This window comes from Carassius gibelio, chromosome B23 (assembly GCF_023724105.1).
Source record: "Carassius gibelio isolate Cgi1373 ecotype wild population from Czech Republic chromosome B23, carGib1.2-hapl.c, whole genome shotgun sequence".
In the NCBI taxonomy this organism is placed as follows: domain Eukaryota; kingdom Metazoa; phylum Chordata; class Actinopteri; order Cypriniformes; family Cyprinidae; genus Carassius; species Carassius gibelio.
In genome coordinates this window covers 13,673,802-13,695,830 of record NC_068418.1, presented here as the reverse complement: position 1 = coordinate 13,695,830, position 22,029 = coordinate 13,673,802, and the positions used below count along the sequence as shown (strand labels likewise).

The window sequence follows — 22,029 nt, the reverse complement described above, 5'->3', positions numbered from 1 at the left end:
CTCTTCTTTCTTTGGTCCTCTCATTTCTCTCTCCATTTACTCAGCAGAGGATTCTTACAGATAGCAAATCCCTTCTCTAATTAAAAATGCAAAATCTAGCCCACTTTTGGCTCCCACTAATGCGCGTGAAGAGAGCTATGATGCGCCTGCAACTTTCAGATGCCGCTTCTCTTGCTCCCGCTTTCTCAGTTTAGATCAGTAATGTAAATCTCTCTCTCACACTCCTGAGCCTGAGGTTTGGGTGAAAATGTTCAGACATAAAAAATACAAATGACTTTCAAGTTTGCAGGCAGTGATTCATATGGAGAGATTCATACCCTGGCACACACTGAGAACTGTCACCATTTGCTCTGTTGCAATCCTGTAGCCTGGCATTTCATTAAACCTTATTTAACCCTTTGCTAAATATAGTGTCTAAATCTTTCAGTCTCTCTTTGATCTCACTATTACATATTTTTCATGTGCACAAGATGGCTTGGTTCCTAAAACCAGAAGAGACAGGTGAAGAAAAGACTTCCACGGATCTTATATTGTTCGCTCTGAACAAAACGGTGCTATTTTGTAGATTATGCACATTTTATGCAAAATCACACTTATATAAGCATTCAACCAATGCATTCTTGTGCAATGGAACTTGTATTTTGTAGTGTTGCTGAAGGACTGGAGCATTACTATTTATTGATTGTTTAATTTACAATTAATAATAGTAGCAATTATTATTATTTTTGAAAAGGTTTTCTTTTCTTTTTTAGTTCTCTCCTAAGCTCCCTGTCTAATGGGGATGTCATGCTGTGCAGCTCAAGCTGTCTTCAAAAAGAAACAGTAATGTCTCAAAGGCAATGTCTGCAAACTGGGTCGTTTGAGTAGGCATGAGATCTTGCGTTCGGAGGAAATCTGTGGTTGAGGCTGAGAACAATGTGCACATAGAAGGACTGTTTCGTGATCTTACGGTTTTCTTTTGTCTTGAGAACTGCAGGTGGGCTCTCCTTACAATGCAGTCAAACAAGAGATTCTATTTCAGTTCAGAGTGAATTGTATATAATTTTCTGCTGAGTATTGTTTCAATTTAAAGCCATCATGGGCAGCCAGGAAGAATAATAGGAGGAATATTTTTGATATATAAGAGGTCTTTGTGCTAAAACAACATTCTGTAAGTTTGAGAACTCAAATTTTCTTGTAAAAACAGCTTATATTGAAGCCAATCTGCCAAAACAACAGGTTGTAGAATGTGCCACTCTATGTAATTGTGTGGCTAAACACCGCCTCCGCAGAAGAAGATCAACACTTGCTTCTACATTACTGCCTGTTTAGCCCCGCCCACCGATTGACTCACATAGTAGGTATGACAAGAACGGCAATCGCAGGTCTACACAGAAACGATAAACAGAAATGATAAACTTTATTTTTATTTAAGATCCAGACCATATCAATAAGAACTTGACACACAAAAAACCCTACCAGACTTTAAACACAGAAAATGAATGCAGAAACATCCAGCTTGTTCCTAGAAGATGCGAGAAAAATTAAAACTTTCTAAAATCAGTCCACAATTTTCTGGTAAATCTGTCAGCTTCAGCTGCCCAATATCTGACTGGATCTGACTTTCAGTTGACTCCTTCAGACTCTGAAATGGGGTAAAAATCTATAAAACAGTTGAGTAGTTCATTCTAGCCTTGAGGCAGTATCCTCACTTCATAACTGATTGATTTTTAACATTTAACATAAGCAATCAACTCCACACGCCACACAAATAGTACTCCTCTCAAGAGATTTCACTCCTTAACTGAATTTGCTATTAGCATGCTGCTAAGCTAATGGCGCAATACTTTAATGATCCTAAACATAGGACACATAAATATTTATTTATTATAATAAACTAGTTTTATTTTCTTATTTTTATATTAAATAAGATACATGTGCTGATTTATCTCGCCTCATCCCCTGTTTTTACACTGAGCTCATTGCAATGCATTGAGGGATCCTTAGGCAACTCACAAGGTTGTGAAATTATCTGATATTACGGAATGTTTATCAAATCTGAATTCAGACTTGAGATTAGAGTGAGCCAGCTTCCCTACAGCTGCCTGTTTGTCCTGTCAGTCAAACTATATTTACTTGTACTGCGGTTCAAAGCCTCTTATACTACCTGAACAAGACCTAATCCTACAACCCCCTGCCACAGAGCCCTGGGGAACCTCCTCTTGAGACACGGCTCAACACAGTCAGGGGTGAAGGAGGCTCACAAACATAGTGCTAGAAAAGTGTGGATCATACATACTTACGATTTACAAAAGCCTATAATATCAGCTAAAGGGGTCACAGTGATTAATGCCAATGTGTAAATCTTATGTGCAACTTTTAGACTGCTTTTGGAATTAGCCTACTGGTTTGTTTTAAACATGAAATCTCGTAGGTTCCTAACATTACAGTTGAAGCACTGATGCCACATGGACAATTTTAATGATGTCCTTACTACCTTTCTGGGCCTTGAATGTGTCAGTTGCATTGCTGTCTATGCAGGGTCAGAAAGCTCTCGGATTTCATAAAAAAAAAAACGTAATTTCTGTTCCGAAATTGAACGAAGGATTTACGGGTCTTGAACGACATGAGAGTTAGTAATTTTTGTTATTTTTGGGTGAACTATCCTTTTAAATGCAACAATGCATTCTATGAGAACAGCCTCTTAAAATGTTTTGCAAAACATCAGATAAATTCCTACCATGCAGGATAAAGATTTATCTTTTTGCCAAAACAATGATGGGTGAATTGTGAGACTAGGCCAGCCATAATATCTCTTAGCATCCATTTTTGTCATTGAAATGTGCGAGTCATAACACATGGTTTGATCTGAACTGCATAAATTGTTCACGCAGAGCACATTTTTACAGCAGCACTGTGCTATCTTTAAAACTATCTTAAAAAGTTTTTCTGTGTAAACATATACTTAAAGTGCCACGTCTTGGTGAGTTTAAAAACATCAGATGCTGAGGAAAGCAGGGTCTCTGTACTTTTAAAAGGGGAACCTTGTTTTTTTACTTTTGTGAGAAGCTTAACTTATGAAGTTTGTTGCAGCCTGCTACAGACTATCATTTTTAATCAAAGTATTATGTTGCTGTTTTTAATAAAGTTGAACAGTATTGTCCATGAAAATTTTTACTCAAATTTTGCATAAATGCATAATTTTGTAATCCTGTCTACATCCTTGTGGAACCACACCCTCACTCCTCTGACTCTTGTAGTATTTCATCATAATGGTGAAGATGTGCGTCAGAGGTCATGTGGGCAGAGACAGGAAGGGTCTGAAATAACATGAGGTGTTTGTTGTAGTTCAAGCACTGTCTATCAGCTGGTATAATTGTGTGTGGGGAGTTTGAGGTCTTCATTTATCTGTCGTCAGGTTTACTCCCACAGCCTCGGTCACTTATGTATGATCACACAGCATGTTGAGTCTGCAGTTTTTCTGTCTTAAAGGCACAATATGTAAGATTTTTTTATTAAAATATCCAAAAACCACTAGAACAGTGTTATATATTTTGCTGACTTGTGTACTTACATTATCCCAAATGTTTAAATCCAGAGAAATAAGCAATTTTAACTAGTGACACGGACCGTTTCCATAGAGTCATGGTGTAACCTGCCAAATAACATCAAAACCCCGGGTTTTGTTTTGTAGAAAACATGGAAACACCAAAGACACTTTAACATGTTGTGTGGTTTAATAGACCGGTGACGACTGCACAGAGTAGCATTATAACAGAACTTTCAAACACATCTAGTATGATAAAACAGCGCTTCTCCCGAATTTGTGTAAGTGATTTCATGATAGCTGTTGAACATGCAGAAAAATAAAGAGCAAGAGAGATAGGAGCAGAAATGAGCTGTGTAAACGGAGGCAGAAAGAGAGGAGAGGTGTGGAATTTCTCCAGAGCGAACCGCTTGTTGTTGTCGGATGCGTCCTTGCTTGTCGCATTACTCATCTTGTGCGTGTAGCGCAGGATGATATCAAGCAGGTTCTTTTCATCTCTTGATTTTATGCGCTGTCATTTTTATTACTCGCTCCAGGCACCTGCGGCCCACCCTGCGCACATTCCTCCCAGTCTTGTCCACGATGACCTGACATGTCCTCTGACTCACCTGAAGCCCTTCAGAGCCGTGACGCAGACTGCTCCGGTAAAGGTGATCTAATCTTCAGCTCACCTTACATCAGACCGGACTCTGTTTGGAGCGGCATGCTGCGTCTGCCGTACTGAGGGTGCTGTGTTTCTGGGGCCCTGATAATGAAGCTTCCCCCTCCGACTCCTCACCTCTCCTCTCACACCTTTCATGCTGTGAGTTTATCTGAGGCTCCCAGCACATGCAATAAATGTGCAACTGTAGTAATGCCACAGTGTTATTGTTTAGTCAGCTCCTGTCCTGTTGTGAATCATTGTGGTACAGTACGAAACCATGTTATATTGGTTTGTTTATGGCTTCTAATTTGTGCGTGTGTCTGAAAACTTACAAGCGTAGGCCAAAGTTTGATTTTGTGTCAAAACATAAAGGATAAGCTACTAGCAGCAGGCTATAGCGATTTGTTTCTGTCTCCTGCTGGTTTCAGTTCAGTTGTTTACGGCTGGTCACAGCTGCATATCTGTCATGCCGGTTGCCGTCCCATTCAGAAAGACCTGCTTTGGATGGGAGATTGTGGCTGTTCAGGAAATGTAAATTACATGTTGCAAGTTCCCTCACATAAAGTAGTGGAGATTAGAGGCTGCAGGATATAATACAGCCTTGTTTAGCGTGACTATGTGCGTGTATATGTTTGAAACTGAAAGAAGTAATACAATCTGCACACAAGAAAACATAACAGACAAAGTATACAGGCACATTACGCCTGATGAAAAATTGAAGGTGCATTCGGGTGAGCTAGAGTCTTTTGAATATTTCATTAAAAGTGGTCTCTTTCCTGCTCCCGACGTCATTGTCCTTTGGCATGGAACTGGGACAGGATGCCACTCAATGCCACTTCCTGTTTGATAACAAAGATCAGTGGGGAGAGAGAGAGAGAGCTGTTTAGTGGCAGTTTTTGTATTTGAAAAAAGTAGGGAGAGAATGATATTTGGATAAGAACGCTGAATAGTTTTAGAATGTAATATTGAAAGTTAGTAACTAAAGGTATGTTGAATGGCATGAAAGAAAATCCTCTGTATTCTTCTGAGCTGCGATGTGCTTTGCTGGAACACATAGGGAAGACAGTGAACAGTGAATATAAAGAAGTATTAAACAAAACCCTTCAAAGAGCATAAAAAATAAAAACAAAAACATTTTATCCAGTCATATTAAGTAAATACATGAGATACAATGTATTTTTTTCTTTAAGATACACATAATGCAAATTAGATATTTTCCACATTTAATTTTATTTTGGAAACAAAATCTCGGGCTTATCATGTTATATTTAATATATTTCTCATACAGTATGAATGTCTTTTGTTTTGATACACTACCGTTCAAAAGGGAAGTCGATAGGACAATTTACAGTTTTTGAAAGTCTCTCACTCACAAGGGCTTCATTTATTTAAACTGTTGAACAGTGAAATCATGAAAATATTATTGCAATTTAAAACAATAGTTTTTTATTTTAATATCTTTCAACATCTAATTTAGTCCTGTGATGGTAAAGCTGATTTTTTTTCTTTGACACTGTAAATGTCTGTATTGTTACTTTTACTTATTTTAGTGCATCGTTGATGAGTAAAATTAATTTAATATTAATTTCATTTCTTAAAAAAATGTGTGGGTTATGAAGTGGGTTCCTTAATCAATCCATGGCCGTATATTTTCTGAAAATAATTTGCAGATATGTTTCTACCCATGCACCCCTTTCGTATTTGAGAAAAATAACATGTGGTTTCTCTCAGTGTGTTTATATCTCCAGCCTGGATAAATTGTGGCAATTGACACGTGGATCTGTGGTAAGCTGTCCTGGCCATCAGTCCTGCCAGCTTCCTTAACAACATGACCGAGCACAGATTTATGAGGTGAAGCTGATTTGATTGTGTGCTGGAGACCTGCTTTTCCAACGGTCACTTGGGCTTTGTGTGGGTTTCCCATTACAACAGGTGCATGTGTGTGCTTGTTACAGAGATTAATTTAGTCTTAAAATGTATTTAACGGCCTTTTTCCCATCTCTCTCCCTTTCTAAGAAATTCATAAGTCTGCATTGTAGCTCTCACATTTCTTCCAGATCCTGTGCACCTGTTGGTCCTGCAGTGTTCCCGAGTCATGGTAATAGTATGAGTGTTGATTACAGCTGTTGAAGTGCAGCTGTGTCCCCCTCCTTTCTCTCCTCGTGTCTTACATGAAGACATGAGATTTCTTAAACACATACACTACTGTTCAAAAGTTTAGGGTCAGTCACGTTTTTTAAATGTCTTTGAAATAAGTCTTTTATGCTCATCATGGCTGCATTTATTCAAAAAAAAATACAGTAAACACGTTTGAATAAATTTTAAAATGTAAGTTTTTCATGTGATGCACAGCTGTTTTATCATTATTACCCCGGCCTTCAGTATCACACGATCCTTCGGAAATAATTCTAATACACTGATTTGCAGCTGAAGTGCCTTTTATAATTATTGAAAACAGTTGTGCTGCTCAATGTATTTAAAACCAGGTGAAAACCATGATACATTTTATTTTTTTTTAAGATTCTATGATGGATAGAAAGTTTAAAATGCCTTTACTTTCAATTTAAAGCATATTTTGAAGTCCAGGTGCACTGTAGTAAAATCGTTTAAAAAAATGCATTAAATATCAAATGCATCTCATAAATGCTTATCATCCAGCAACAGAAACATAATTCAGATTAATCCAATCAGTGCTATTAACCCGGCCCCCCCTCGTCCCATCATTTAACCTACATAGGCACACACGGGTCACAGAGCAGCCAAATGTTCACCGATATCCTGGGCATTTCCTTACTCCCATCCAGCCATATGAGGTCCTCATTGGTTGCCATGGTGACTACTATATTAGTGAGTCTGAGAGGCCACGGGCGTCTGGAGGAGGAGCTGAGCTGGAGACCCTGATGCATGGAGTCTTAGTGTCTGGGAGAAGCTCTGATGATGCTGTGATAGCAGGCTGTAAAGACAGGCGTCAAGGCCACTAGACTTACACAGTACACACACATTTTGGTATGGGCTGGTCAATGTCTGTCATTTTGTGTGATGAATACACACTTTCTTTGTCTGACTTGAGAAGATAATTGGGCTAATAGTGTCATAAAAACATTCACAGACTCTTACTAATTGTTAAATGCTTAAATAATAGAGGATGAACTGTGGAAATGTCACACATATTCTAACAGGAAGTGATGTCTGTTTCCCTTTCACCTTCTGTCTGGACCAGCAGGATAGAAAAATTGCTAATTACTTTAATTTTACTTTAACTTTTTACTTTAATGTCTCAGTTCTTCGTCTTAGACAGTGAGATTGAATGAAGAGCAAATGGAGATTTTGCATAAGTCACCTGGTTTAAAAAAAAATGCCAATAATCACAATATATATCACCTGTGACGTAAACTGTGCTCAGATTTGTCAAAAATACCAATTTCTTTATTATTACCAATAATAAATAAGCAGTTTCAATATGCACTTAAATGTATAAAGTAATTCCAAAAACATATGATCTATTGTCCAGATTTGTTTTATGAAGAGTGAACAGTTATCTAATTTTGGTCTTTTTTTTTTTTCTTTTTTTTTTACTTAGTTATTTGATACTTTTAAGAGAAATTATATAATTTTAAGACAATTATTTTATTCAATTTTATTTTATAATATGAGGATTTCAATTTCTCAGAAAATTTTTTTATAATTATTTTTAGACAAACAGATAGATAGCTAGATAGCTAGATAGCTAGCTAGCTAGCTAGATAGATAGATAGATAGATAGATAGATAGATAGATAGATAGATAGATAGATAGATAGATAGATAGATAGATAGATAGATAGATAGATAGATAGATAGATAGATAGATCTCATTGAGTGTTGTTTAATTCGAGTTTACTCTGTGGTTTGGAAAGGTTGACAGAAGAAAGGGCTCTTGTTAGAGTGCACTAAAAATAGATCGAGTTACACTGCTGGTGTGCTCACAGTAGATTTACTGCTCTCACTCTGTCCTGTCTGCTTTATAACCTGTGTGCTTCTGTTCTCTGCTGCTTTTGAACACTGTGGGCTCTCGTAATAGCAGGGTGGGTCACACACCATGAATCATCTTCTCATTTTCTGTGAAGATATGATTTCACTGTGGGAGGTTTCTCCAGTTTGATGTTCCTCCTGTGATCTCTGCTGTTATACAGGACTCTACATTCAACACATATAGAGTAGTGAAGCCGCTGTGAGTCCATCCGTGCATACATTGGTGAGAGAGAGAGAGAGAGAGAGAGAGAGAGATGGAAGCTGATTTATGGAAAATGGGAGGTACAAGAGTGAAAAGGATGGACAGGAGGGAGGATAGGAGGTCAGGAAGAGTGAAGCTTGCAGTAGTGTATAGTTGAACTCTGATTAAGCTGTCAGAGTGAAAAATGGAAGGTCATAGAGAGGGGCGTTTGAGATGTTTACCACACACACACACACACACACTAAAATGAGAGCATTCTTTAAAATGAAGACTCTTTATTGACATCCAGGATTCCAAGATAGAATTCAAAATCCACTGAAGTTTTCAATTTTTCAAATGTTCATATATATATATATATATATATATATATATATATATATATATATATATATATATATATATATATATATATATTTAAAATGTTCTTCACAGCACATGTTCCAAGACATGGTTGTTTGCAAAAATGCCATAAGAACCATTTTTGGTCCCTCAAAGACACTTTCAACGGTCAGTTCTTAAAAAGACAAGATAAGAGTGTAAAGAGATATATGTGATTGTCGATCACAATGGCAAAAAGATGGAAAAGTGTTGTAAAAGACGCCTGTAATGGAAAAGATGACAAGAGATGGGAACGTAATCCCATGGCTCTCCGGTCTATGAGAAGAGCTCTTCCTGTTGATCCAAACTCTGTCTCCACATCGAACCCTGTGAAGTGCTATAGCGCTCCATACAAACACAGCTAATCCTGGGAGAGGAACAGATAGCACGGGAAAGTAGCCTTGCTAAGTAAACAGTAGTGTCCGTTGATGTAAATTAAGATTAAACTAATTTCTATGACAGTATAATTTGTTATCTTTGTAATTATGGAACCATTTCCCTTGTCTTTGGTGTCCACATTTTACTTATTACTATCCTTCAAATATAATTTATGGATAGGATATCATTCATGATTTTGCCCATGCATCTGTAGTGCCCATGGGAATCGGATTAGTAATGGTGACTATCATTGAAGAGGAAGTAAAGCAGGAGTTCTGTTGTGAAGACATAAGCTCTGATAAGCTCATGGGTCAAAGGTCAGGCATTTCGGTTTCAGTTGGAGGGGTGGTCGTATGAACAGGAGGGAGGGACCGAGAGATGCTATCTGCACAACAGTGATTCAATTAGTTCTCAAAGGACGGTTAGAAAGTGGTAAATGAGCCTTAATTCACATGACCAGGTTGCCCATTAAGGCCCCACCCAGAAGTGGTTTAATCAGCACAGAAACTGATGCACGTAAGCCTTACTCTCTCATGATTTTAATCACCCCCATCCTAATATATACAGTATATATCATTTCACTGAATAGATCCACATTCCTGTTTGGACATCATGGAAAACTATTAAATGGTAAACCAGATTGAAGATTAAAAGGCTGATGTTTCTTTGAAATGTGTACTGTGAGCATTTAAGTAGATTTATTTTCACTTGTCAACTGGGTTGCGTGATTGTAATATAATTACTGTCAATTACTCTCCTTGATATTGTAATTAAGAATATTAATTTTGATGAATAAAATTCACATTCTAATATTTTTGTGTATATGTGTTGTGGGCAACTGTGTGGCATGTTTTAATTTAGTCTACACATCATAATTCTGTCAAAATATGTCATAATTTTAACATAAATAAAATATTGATTTAGTAACTTATAACTGATTCATAATTATGACTTTTTTACTTTTTTATTTTTTATTCTCATAGTTATTACTTAGTATATCATATTACATTTTCATATCATAATTATGACTATTTAAAAAAATTATCACATAATGATGACTTATTTATTTATTTACTTTTTATCACATAATTAAGACTTATCTTATTGTTTAATACTTTTTGTCATAAAAATACCATGGTTAAAAATGGTTCCAAGCTGAGTTATTTCTTAGTGATCTATTAATTGTTTTATTATTATTTATTATTATTGTTATTATTTATTGGCATCATTAAACAGCAATTTAATAGTCAACTTGCATAAAAACCACATTGTAAATATAAACTTCTGACACAACTGAAGAAGATGTTAATGAAACTCCCCTTATGTGCAGCAGGCATTGACACTGGATTATTATTTATTTAGTAATATTTCTTGTTTGTCCTCTAAAGTCTGCATATTTGTGTGCTTGTGTTATATATTAGTTTTTTTAGACCCTCACAGGTGCAGCCTTTGACCCTAAATGTCCTGCTCTACACCACAGTCTCCCTTTCTGATGCTCTTCCTGATCTGTCATTGAGGAAAGACTGTGTTTATCCAAGCTCAAATGCCATATTGATAGAAGTGCTCATGCTTATCTAGTCATGCTTGCGGTAGCCTACATAACATAAGGCCTCTCTCAAATTCATTCATATGAACATACACTGTCTCAGATTAGTTATATTGCTTGTTAATTCACACTTGTATGTATTTTCTAGTATCCCACCCAATGAGGAAATGGCTGTTATTTTGATACGTCCTTTCTGGTTCTGGCCCTGGGATAGTGTCTGTCTGTCTGCTCTTCCTACTACAGCTGCACAGGCCTCTGCTCTTTGTATTGTGTGTTAGGAACTACTTCCCTGCCCTTTAACACAACAGAGACTGCAGGCCCACAGCCAAACTGACAGTGTTAGTTTCCCCATGATAAGGCTGGTTCTTCCTCTTTCTCTCTGGTTGAATACACCCAAGTTTATCATTGCCGGCAAGTGTTTTAGACAGAGCTGTTGCTTACAATATTTCATTAATGAAGACTGGACACATATGCTGACATGATTTAGGCTATGCACAATATCATTCAGCCTCATGAGAATGGAAAAATCGTATGAGAGAATCAGGTTAATCTGATAGATTAATGCACTTTTAAATCACATTGTTCATGGATTCCGTTTTCATGAGGAACAAGGGACGTATGTCATGTTTATGTCTGTATAACTGATTTCAGAAAGAGGACACACTTTTCTCAATCAATAAGAACATGCAGCAATACTGCATTTAAAAATAGAATTGTTTTCCCTTAAGGGCCTGCAAGATGATTAAAAAGTGCTCTCACATTTGAGGGCATATTGCTCTCTCGCTCCAGCTGCAGTGAGTGTGATAGGGAAGGAAAGCTTGAGGATGAATGATGACAGCAATGCTCCGATGTTTAGTCATGTTACAGAACCTGATTATCTGTGAAGATCAAACGAGCCAGTGCACTCAGAAACAAACAACAAAGCATCGCCAAGTTTCTCGCCAGAAACAATAGGTGCTAAATTAAGTCCTCCCAAACTAATTTAGCACATATTTTGCCTCTGTTTAGGAACCTTGGATTCAGCAGTTGCCAATGAATGGATATTACAGGACAAAATCCAGATCACACAATAACTGTGGTGTGGAAAGCTCTGCAGTGTGAAATCACATTTGAGAACAATCTTATAACCCATTTTTTTTACTTTGGAAAAACTATAGACACATTATTTTTTAATTATTGTAGGCCTACGTGGACAAAAGAGATAATGTTTTATTTCAGGTTTTACTGAAACTTAGAAACCCTAAAAATATTATGTTTATATTGTAAAAATATAAAGGTTTACAAACTATTCATTTTATCCAATATAACAAAATGTGGACCTAAAATGACGTGCTGCATAGTAGGAGCAACCAATGTAGTGGGTAACAGAAGGTTCTGTATTGCCATCTGCTGGCCTGTAATACATATAAATAAATAAAAGGGGAGCTATCACGACATACTGAAATATTATTTAATGCTCCACATGTGCTAAGGATGAAGGTTTTTTACGTTTAAGAACATAAATAAATAATAATTATGCAACGTATATCCTACTAAATAAATGGATGCAAATCGATATATGATTTGTGCGTTTTTGCGGGTTATTAAAAATTAATTTGAATTTGCAAAAACATCGATGCAAAAAAAGAAAGAAAAAGAAAAAAGAAAAAAAGAGAGAGACAAAAAATCCACTCTGAACTCTGTGCTCCAGAACAGCGGAACTACCCTGTCGTTCCCCCCGTTTCCTGTCGGATCTTTCCTGCACGTGACACGTCAAAATGGCGGAGCGGGAAGAAGCGGTGAGGGGGTTCGTCGCTGTAACTGATGTTGATGAAGAGAGAGCCCGTTTCTTCCTCGAGTCAGCCGGCTGGGACCTACAGGTCAGTAGCACACTGAGCACTTTCTCACTGACATATTAATCTGTGAAGCACAAGCACTGCGGCCGAGGATTCAGCAGACTGTAAGCCTCCACTGGCAGCCTGTGAACTGAACCGGCTAACGAAATGTGCAAGTCACTCTTCATTAAAATCACAAGGAATATCTTAAACTGATTCATCTGGTTAATCATATCATGTAATTCACACTTCAGGACTGACAGTCAGAATGGCATTGAAGTAGAGATGTTTAAACCGTGCCGGTGAATTTGACATAGAAATGAAGTCTTAGGCTAGCAGCTTTAACGTTAGCCTGCTCAAGTGATACTCATGTTTACATTCGGGGTTTGATCTCTGTCCTTCCCGACACATCCGAAATTGTGCTATTTTCGAGTCGCTAATATAATTAATCAGATTTATCTTGTTACAGAAGACCGATAGTAGGTGGTTTGTTTCTGTAATTCACGCAGTGAGTGTCTGTCTGTGAAATGAAGTGACAGCTCTATAATCTCTGTGTGCTCAGCTTGCTTTAGCTAATTTCTTTGAGGATGGAGGAGATGATGACATCGCCACCCTCCCTCAGCCAGAGTCGGGCTCTGTCAGTCGGTCCACGGGGCCAAGGTAACACAAGTCACACATTTGGGCTTTTCAGTTAATCAGTATCAGCTATATGAGTAATGTAATGTCTTCTGATTTCAGTGAACACAGAGTGACATCCTTTAGAGATTTTATGCCTGAGGATGAAGATGACAGTGGTGAAGAGGAAGGCCAGAGGTACTGAATTCCTCTACATTTAATAAGAGCTAAAGTTACCAACTCACCATGAAATCAAAATGAAAATATCCTTTTTTTTTCTTCTTTTTTTTCATTTATTCTTGTAAATCAATATTGCAGTGTTTATTATATGTTCATGTAATGATTTGTTTTAAATAGAATATTGCAGTGTTATTTTAAGCAACCTCTAGATTGCATAACAAATTTGAGATTGCAATTTATAATTACAATATTCATCCATAATTGTAATCACGATTAGAAATCCGACTAATTGTGCAGCCGTAGTATAATGATATATGATTCATATAATGTTCATATGTTTTAGATCGAATATAACATTTCACCCTCCAAGACTAGGTAATAAAATAAATACTCTCACTTTTGTAATGCCATGTGGACTCACACATTGTGTTTAATTCTTCATTTTATTGAGTAATGTCTGACTTTTGCTCTCATAGGTTCTTTGCCGGGGGCTCAGAACGCAGTGGGCAGCAGATTGTTGGTCCTCCCAAAAAGAAGAGCCCAAATGAGCTGGTTGAGGACTTGTTTAAAGGTGCTAAAGAGCACGGGGCGGTTCCTGTTGACAAACCGGGTAAGGGACCTGGAGAATCCAGCAAATCCAGCAAGGTAGATTCTCCACTGAATAAACTGTACTGCAAATGAAAGATAACATGCCTGCTTATTGTGTACTCCTGTCTTAAATGATTTTGAGTCACTCCATTTCTCTTTCTGTCTTCTTATTCTACAGCCGTTTTTGGGAGGTGGTTATCGACTGGGTGCCGCACCAGAGGAGGAGTCGACTTATGTGGCAGGAGAGAGGAGACAGTCCAGCAGTGCACAAGATGTGAGTCACTGGCCTGTGACTGGTGAAGTCTTTGAGACGTAGAGAGATCTGCTGCAGTGGTTTGTGCTGTGCCAACAGGTGCAAGTGGTGCTGAAGCTCTGGAAGACTGGCTTTAGTCTTGATGATGGAGAGCTGAGGAACTACAGTGATCCTGGGAACGCTCTCTTCCTGGAGTCGATCCGCAGAGGGTGAGCTCTGAATCCATTCACTATTAAAACATATTTAGTTTTGTGTTGGGCCCTCTAGATACCGACTTATTGGTTGACTTTTATTAGACAGTCCTCTTGTAACTGATTGTCAAATCAGATTTAATAGAACTTTTTTCTTGCGTTCTGACATTTTCAGGGAGATTCCTCTGGAATTGAGACAGCGTTTCCGGGGTGGACAGGTAAACCTAGACATGGAGGACCATCGGGATGAAGATTTTTCCAAACCCAAATCTGCTTTCAAAGCCTTTGCTGGAGAAGGACAGAAACTTGGCAGGTTGGAAACCATTTCAAAAGTTTTCACAGACGAAAACGAGGCGTAGCAATTTCTGCATGACAAAAAATATAAATAATGCCAGCTCCTGGGAATATGAATGACCAAACATGGATACATTTGAAAAGCCAGACGACGCGTAAGAGCACTTAATTCCTGCACAGAAGCGCCTCTAAAACAGTGCACAATGACTGAATTCAGTTCTCTCTCGCATCTTAACTGAGAAATACACACCAATCCGATACTAAAAATTCTAACTATCTGCCGATAATTTTTTTTTTTTAAATCAATGTAGAATTGATATACTTCTGTGTTGACCTCATCATCACTCTTTAGTATGTTAAACACATTCTACTACTTATAAACAACTTATTTTTTCAATTGTTATTTTTCATTAAAATTATCTAACCATAATTTATGATTAAAAAATACTATTATAAACTTGGCTAGTGAATAATTAAGCAGCAAAAGATACTCTAGATTCTAGAAAAATCACAGGTGCACAATAATTTTATAAAATCTAGTGAAATACTTTATTTACAAATAAAAGTGAATAAGTCTAAAATCTGCCAAAATGTACACATTGCTCTTTGTATTGTTGTAAAATACTTTCATGAAAAAAACAAGTATATACATTTTATATAGAAAGATAAAAGATGTTCTTTTAAACGATATCACAGTTTTGAAGACAGCAACATGTGATAGTGAACCAGTTGAACCAGTTCAACAAATCAGATAAGAAGAACTGGTTCAATTCATGACAGACAGCCGCAGCGGAAAGAAGAGTTTATGTGAACTTGAATTTAATGACTTAAATATTAATCTGTACATCACATTGTACTATGGAACAGCTTCAGAATGTTTTGGTGCTTTATAATGTTTCTGTGCCTTTCGTGGGGCTCAACAATAACACAGGATAGTATACGCACAATATCAGATTTGGATCGGTTTCGTCTGATCGATGCCAGATCCACAGAAAATGCCAGGATTGGAACTGATACAGATCCCGAGTATCGGATCGATGCATACCTAATTGTTAATAAATCAACAAAAAAAAGAGAGAAAATCACTCACTGCTCTTTAATGAATCACTTTAGTAGCCTAAATAAGGATTCATCTCATTTTAATGTATACAAATTAATGCTGTCAAATGATTAATCGCATGCAAAAAAGAAAGTTTGTTTACATTATATATGTGTGTATACTGTGTGTATTTATTTATATATAAATACAAACACATGCATGTATATATTTAGTAAAATTAAATGTTTAATATCAAATATAATAATATAAATGTATACACATGTAAATATTTTTTAAATATATATATCGTATATGTGTGTATTTATATATACATAATAAATATACACTGTAATAAAAACTTTTTAGGATGCGATTAATCGTTTGACATCAATAATATAAATAGAAGTCTGCTTGAAAAATTATATATCAGTGTATGCATTTTGTTATAAAGAATGGCTATTATATAACCAGTGGTCTTTCAAAAGAGAACCATGTTCTTGTTTCCTTATAAGAAGTGGTTTTATTTTATTTCGAGATGTTGGCCTGGTTTCACAGACAGGGCTTAGACTAAAACAGGTTTAGGCCATAGTTCAATTAGGACATTTAAGTCATTTTTATAAATGTAAAACATTAACCGTAAAACATTACGGGTCTGCATCTTGAGACAATGCAAAAGGCATTGTTATATTTTAAGATCAACCAGTGTAAGTTTCTTTCAGTTGAAACCGCTCAGATTTACATTTTAGTCTGGGACTAGGCTTAAGCCTTGTCTGTGAAACCGGGGGTAAATTTACTGTAGATTTCGTAAACTGAAATCATATGATATTTAGTCGACTAAAACTAGAATAAGACTAAAAACAATTCAGATTAAAATGTAACTAAAATGTGACTAAAACTTAACGGTATTTTAGTCAAAACTAGACTGACTAAAACTACTTCTAAATTTGATGTCAAAATGAACACTTGTTGGAAAACGGTTTCTTCATTCCTCTCCTGAGCTAAGGACTGCTGAACTACTCTTGCTAAAACGTGTGTTTGGTTAATGCCTCATTGTTGGACTGGAAGACTTATTGACTAAATAAATCAATCAATATCTTTTTTTCTGAAGTTAAGAGGGTAACTTGTTTTATATTAACAGTGATAAGACATTGTCTGTTTACACTTTCAGTATTAAAACTGTTCTGTAACATTTTTTGCATGGAACTTTATAGTCCTGACAACAACATTATTATTCATGATTGGAGCAGATCATTTGATTTCGGATGTTAATTGTGACATTGTTGTTACAATAATCTAAAAACTAAATATAAAAGGAATACTGCTAAAATATTAAACCTAAAAAGAAAATAATAGAAATGATAAGTTAATTAGTCAATTCTTACTCATCACAAGTGTGAACTATGTGCGGTATTAACAAGAAGGGTCTGGCTGCAGACTTGCACTTGCACTCTCAGACTTGCACTCCCAGACACTTGTGCTTCCGCTAGCGACGTCACTTGCAGTCTTTATTATTATTTCTATTAATTAATAACTTTTAGTTTGAATATTTCAACATTTTACAACAGTAGCCAGGTGGTGAAGACAAGAAAAAAGAAACTAAATTACAATGTCACTTGCAATCGCTACTTGCACTCCCAGACACTTGTGCTTCTGCTAGCGACGTCACTTGCAGTCTTTATTTATTTATTTATTTATTTTTTGTTCTATTTATTTATAAGTTTTTGTTTTGAATCTCTCAACATTTTACAACAGTAGCCAGGTGGTGAAGACAAGAAAAAAGAAACTAAATTACAATGTAACTTGCAATCGCTACTTGCACTCTCCGCTACCTGTGACGTCACTTGCAATCAACACAAATCGTGCGTGTTGCCCATGGAGACAAGACGCTGTGGTGGTGATTAAACGATTAAAACTAAATTAGTAGGCCTACTACTATACACAAAGTTTTTCGTTAAGTGTTTTCCTCCTGTAGAAAAAAACAAACACTTAATATGGCATAATGTATTAGGATACGTTAAGTTCAATTAAAAGACCAAATTCGATTATATAGTTATTATTTAATGTACAACAAGGCAAGCAGATTGCTTATGAACACAATGTGAACACTTAATGTGGCGTAATAACAGACTAAGATAAAAAACAATTCAGTAGGCATAGCCTATATGTCTTGTTGTTGACTCAAAGTATATACAGACCAGCAAATATGAACGTGCATTATGAAATGCATTAAGTGATTTTAAAAGGATCAACTCCGTACAGGCAAGCAGACGAGTAGCTACAGAACGCAGTGCGTTAAAATGTACATTAAATGTTTTCCTCCTATAGAAAATCATTATAAATAAAACACATAATGTAGCTTAATGGACAAAGACAGTGATATAAACGAGTTGTAGACAGTTTATTCTATATGGAAAAATGCTTAACGTGAAACGCGTTGCGTTTATTCACCACCACAGCGTCTTGTCTCCATTGGCAACAAGCAGGATTTGTGTCGATTGCAAGTGTCGCAGGTAGCAGAGAGTGAAAGTAGCGATTGCAAGTGACATTGTAATTTAGTTTATTTTTTTCTTGTCTTCGCCACCTGGCTACTGTTATAAAATGTTGGGAAATTCAAACAAAAGATAAAAAAAAAAAAAAAAAAATCAATAAAATAAAAAATAAAGACTGCAAGTGACGTCACTAACGGAAGTACAAGTGTCTGAGAGTGCAAGTCTGAGAATCCAAGTCTGAGAGTGCAAGTCTGAGAGTGCAAGTCTGAGAGTGCAAGTCTGAGAATCCAAGTCTGAGAGTGCAAGTCTGAGAGTGCAAGTCTGAGAGTGCAAGTCTGAGAGTGCAAGTCTGAGAGTGCAAGTCTGAGAGTGCAAGTCTGAGAGTGCAAGTCTGAGAGTGCAAGTGCAAGTCTGCAGCCAGACCCTCTTGGTATTAACGTTTTAAGCCTCGTTTTCTAAGTTTTTATCACAAGGGGGTGTTTATTGCCTTTTATAGTTTATTGCCACTTTTAGTGTTCTCCTGTGTTTGGAGCTGTGTATTTGCCGTTAATAGCATTAGGGCATATATATATATATATATATATATATATATATATATATATATATATATATATTAGGGGTGTGCCGGTTTCAGAATTGGTGATGACGGTTAGGTTCATAACACAACCGTCGGGGGGGGGGGGGGGGGGGGGGGGGTCGTCTGATCGGTAAAGGGGCACCCGCCCGCGAGCCGCAAAAAAAAAAAAGCCATTGCCATTTGCCCATTAGCTCCGCCCACTACCGGAGAAACTGGTATGTCTTCTGCTTGTTCGAAAATGAATATGAATATTTCTAAATTTAATCCATTACTTTGACAGGAGAAGACAACAAAGAATAGTTTACATATAGCGTGTTGTTTAAGCGTGGTAAGACTCTCGCTCTCTCTCTCTTTGCATGTGTGAGAAACAGCGCTATCAGTAAAGCGACGGTGAGTCATGCGCCTTCACAAAGAGTTTACAGAGTGTCAAATACAGCTGCGCTGTGTGTCCATTGAGATGAGCTGAAAAGTTCAGATCTCTTGAAGGAGAGAGAACTCTGAAGCTCAGATGCTGAAATTAATGCAAGCGTCATGCGCTTCAGTCTATGTAGTAAACAAACCTGCACGTCTCTGCCATTCATTAATTCACACAGAGACGCGCAGAACACGGATTTATATTTTAAACAACTTTTGCGGCTTAACATTTACAGATACTGGTCCATATGGAGATTTGATTTGATTATTTTATGCTAACTTTGGCAAATTCCATGACTGTCCATATTAAAATGCAAGTTTCATTTTCATGACTGGATTTCGAGATTCCGTCCTCGTTTTTTGCTTCATGGAAATCATAGAGCAAATTTCAAAGCCGCAACCGCCCGCCATCTGCTGCTTGTTTTGCGGTCTATGGCGATGCAATGCTTTGCTGATGCGAGCCGCAAAAAAAAAAGCCATTGTCTGTTCTAGAAAGGATGCAGCAAAGATATTTAATGCTAAAGTATGAGGCATAGGCCTACGCTGAGTTTCATTTACGATGAGATATGCTCTAGGTCGCAGTGCAAGCGGCGCGCTGGTGCTTCCATGTCACGGTTATCATTGTCTGCTATATTTGCTTTTTATTTATTAAAATACATGCAATTGGTTGATGAAACATTTATTAAAATTAAGATAAAATTTGTACAAAACGAAATTCGTTTTTAAGAAAGGTTTTCTACAAAGCAAAATTTAATGAAGTGGTAAATATCATGTCTGACGATTTACAAAACTTCATTAAGTGGTAAAAACCATGTCTCCCGATATATTGCGCATCTTATGATCTTATCTAAAAAATGAAAATAATTTTTGATAAAAAATGTTTGTAAAAAATATTTTAATGACACGGTTTTGGCGGTTATAGAGTTCTAATGACGGTGTTCAACTATAACCGTCGGTCTCACGGTTATATACTAACCGTCACACCCCTAATATATATATATATATATATTAAGCTGCAGGTTTGTTTTGCTTGTTTGTAGGGCTGCACAAGTTGGCCCAAAATTGTGTGATTGTGTCAGTATGACTATAATAATAATATGAATATATATATAAAAATACTATTTTAATTTAGTTGTAAAAGAAAGTATGAGAAAAAGTTTTATTTTACAGTATGGCTTGAGTTTTATTTTAATAGAAAAGCACAAGGTTTATAAGGGCTACTCATAACAAGTTTGAGAAGATGCATATATTTATTAAATTCAATCACAGCCTCTGTGATTTGATAATCGCACTAATTCATAACAACATTTATTTATTTTTTAAGTCGTATAGTACTTCGTTAATAGTGGCTTGTTCAGATTCATGAATGCTTTGAATATCCATCAATTAATGTACACCGTGATCTTCATATTGCTATATCATTATAAGTTATATAGCTGCTTGAGACTGAACTTTTCAAACTTTGCTGTCCTTCTTTCCCTCTAACCTCCCCAGTGCCACTCCAGAGCTGGTGTCTCTCCAGAGAAACCCCCAGGACCAGGCCGCCAGTGAAGCTGAGGCCAGTGCCTCCATCAGTGTGGATGGCTCTCAGCCTGTCACGAGCATCCAGATCAGACTGGCCGACGGAGGCCGGCTGGTGCAGAAGTTCAACCACACCCACAGGTAAAAGATGAAAATAACCCTACAGTATATCATCAAAATCTTCCTCTTATTCCATCTTTGTCTATCACAGGGTGTCTGATGTGCGTCAGTTTGTGGCAAGCGCTCGCCCGGCTTTAGCTGCCACCGAGTTCGTTCTCATGACAACTTTCCCCAACAAGGAGCTGACGGACGAGAGCCAGACGCTGAAGGAGGCCAACCTGCTGAACGCCGTCATAGTGCAGCGGATAAAGTGACCGGTGACCTGGCTTTAGTAAAGCACTCTGGAGCTGGAGATACCGGGACGGAAAGGACTTCTAATTACTTAGTTTTGTTTTCTTTAGTGATATGTTATTCCTCTGTGACAGTTTTGGGGTGATGGGTGTTTCTGATAAAGCTAAATGGAGATGGAGGGGAATCAATCACACTGTGATAAAGTTAGAGAGAGGAACCCAAGAGAAGAACTAACATGTTTAACAGTTTAATAATAACTGCTGAACATATTCAGATTGAAATAAAGAGCTTTCTGAAGAGTTTTGACCTCCTTTTACCTCGGTGTCTATCTTGCAGCTACATGCTGCATTGCTTTACCTCCTCCTCGGTTTTATCCCTCGTTCTCTGATTCATCTCTTAACTCTTCTCCAAACTGTAATTAAAACTAAAGTAGCCTTATATTCTAGCCCCATGACCAATATCAAGCAAACTGTCAATAAAACTTTTTTTTTTTTAAACAAAACTATCTATTTTTTATGACATCTGAGGCTTTATTTTGTTATTTAGGTCGTCACTCTATACTGATTTTTTTTTATTGTTGTCATTATTATATTTTTCCTGTTATTAAAGAATGAAATTATGAATTGGTTTATTAAGAGCCAACTTCAATTTGGGACTCTGCTGCTGGTGAACATATCAGTGGCCTTCTTGTGTTCTATGCAGAAGCCTACTATAATTCTGGAGATATTGTGTGATTGTGAGCTGTGGTGAACCTGATATTAAACCCTTTTGTCTGGCATTAGAGAGCACTTTTTATTTTTTGGAGCGTTTGAGAGCATGTCACGGCCAGGTTCTGATGTCCTACACCAATCCCTGTGGAAGTGGTTTGTTTTTGAAGGCTGTGTTTGTGTAACATCATGCTAAGACGGCATGATGGAAGCTGTTAGTTCAGAAACCGGAGTCATGAGTTTGTTGTGCACTTTCAGGGTCTGTGGAGTCCACCGTCTGACACTGTATTTGTGAGGAATATTTTCACACAGT

The 22,029-nt window shown here is 37.0% G+C and overlaps 2 protein-coding genes across 2 annotated transcripts in view; one reads left to right on the top strand and one right to left on the bottom strand.

Annotated features, from left to right (window-relative positions):
* The window catches only part of LOC128011585 (myosin-7), a 121,053-nt gene that overhangs the window by 64,601 nt on the left and 34,423 nt on the right, over nucleotides 1–22,029 (bottom strand). The gene's annotated exons all lie outside the window — the stretch shown is intronic.
* nsfl1c (NSFL1 (p97) cofactor (p47)) lies at nucleotides 12,378–21,787 on the top strand. The gene is made up of 9 exons (XM_052594166.1): nucleotides 12,378–12,542; nucleotides 13,060–13,157; nucleotides 13,236–13,310; nucleotides 13,769–13,937; nucleotides 14,059–14,154; nucleotides 14,233–14,342; nucleotides 14,500–14,637; nucleotides 20,632–20,799; nucleotides 20,870–21,787. Exons 1-9 carry the CDS (start codon nucleotides 12,441–12,443, stop codon nucleotides 21,030–21,032), a joined length of 1,119 nt encoding a protein of 372 aa, XP_052450126.1. The 5' UTR covers nucleotides 12,378–12,440; the 3' UTR covers nucleotides 21,033–21,787.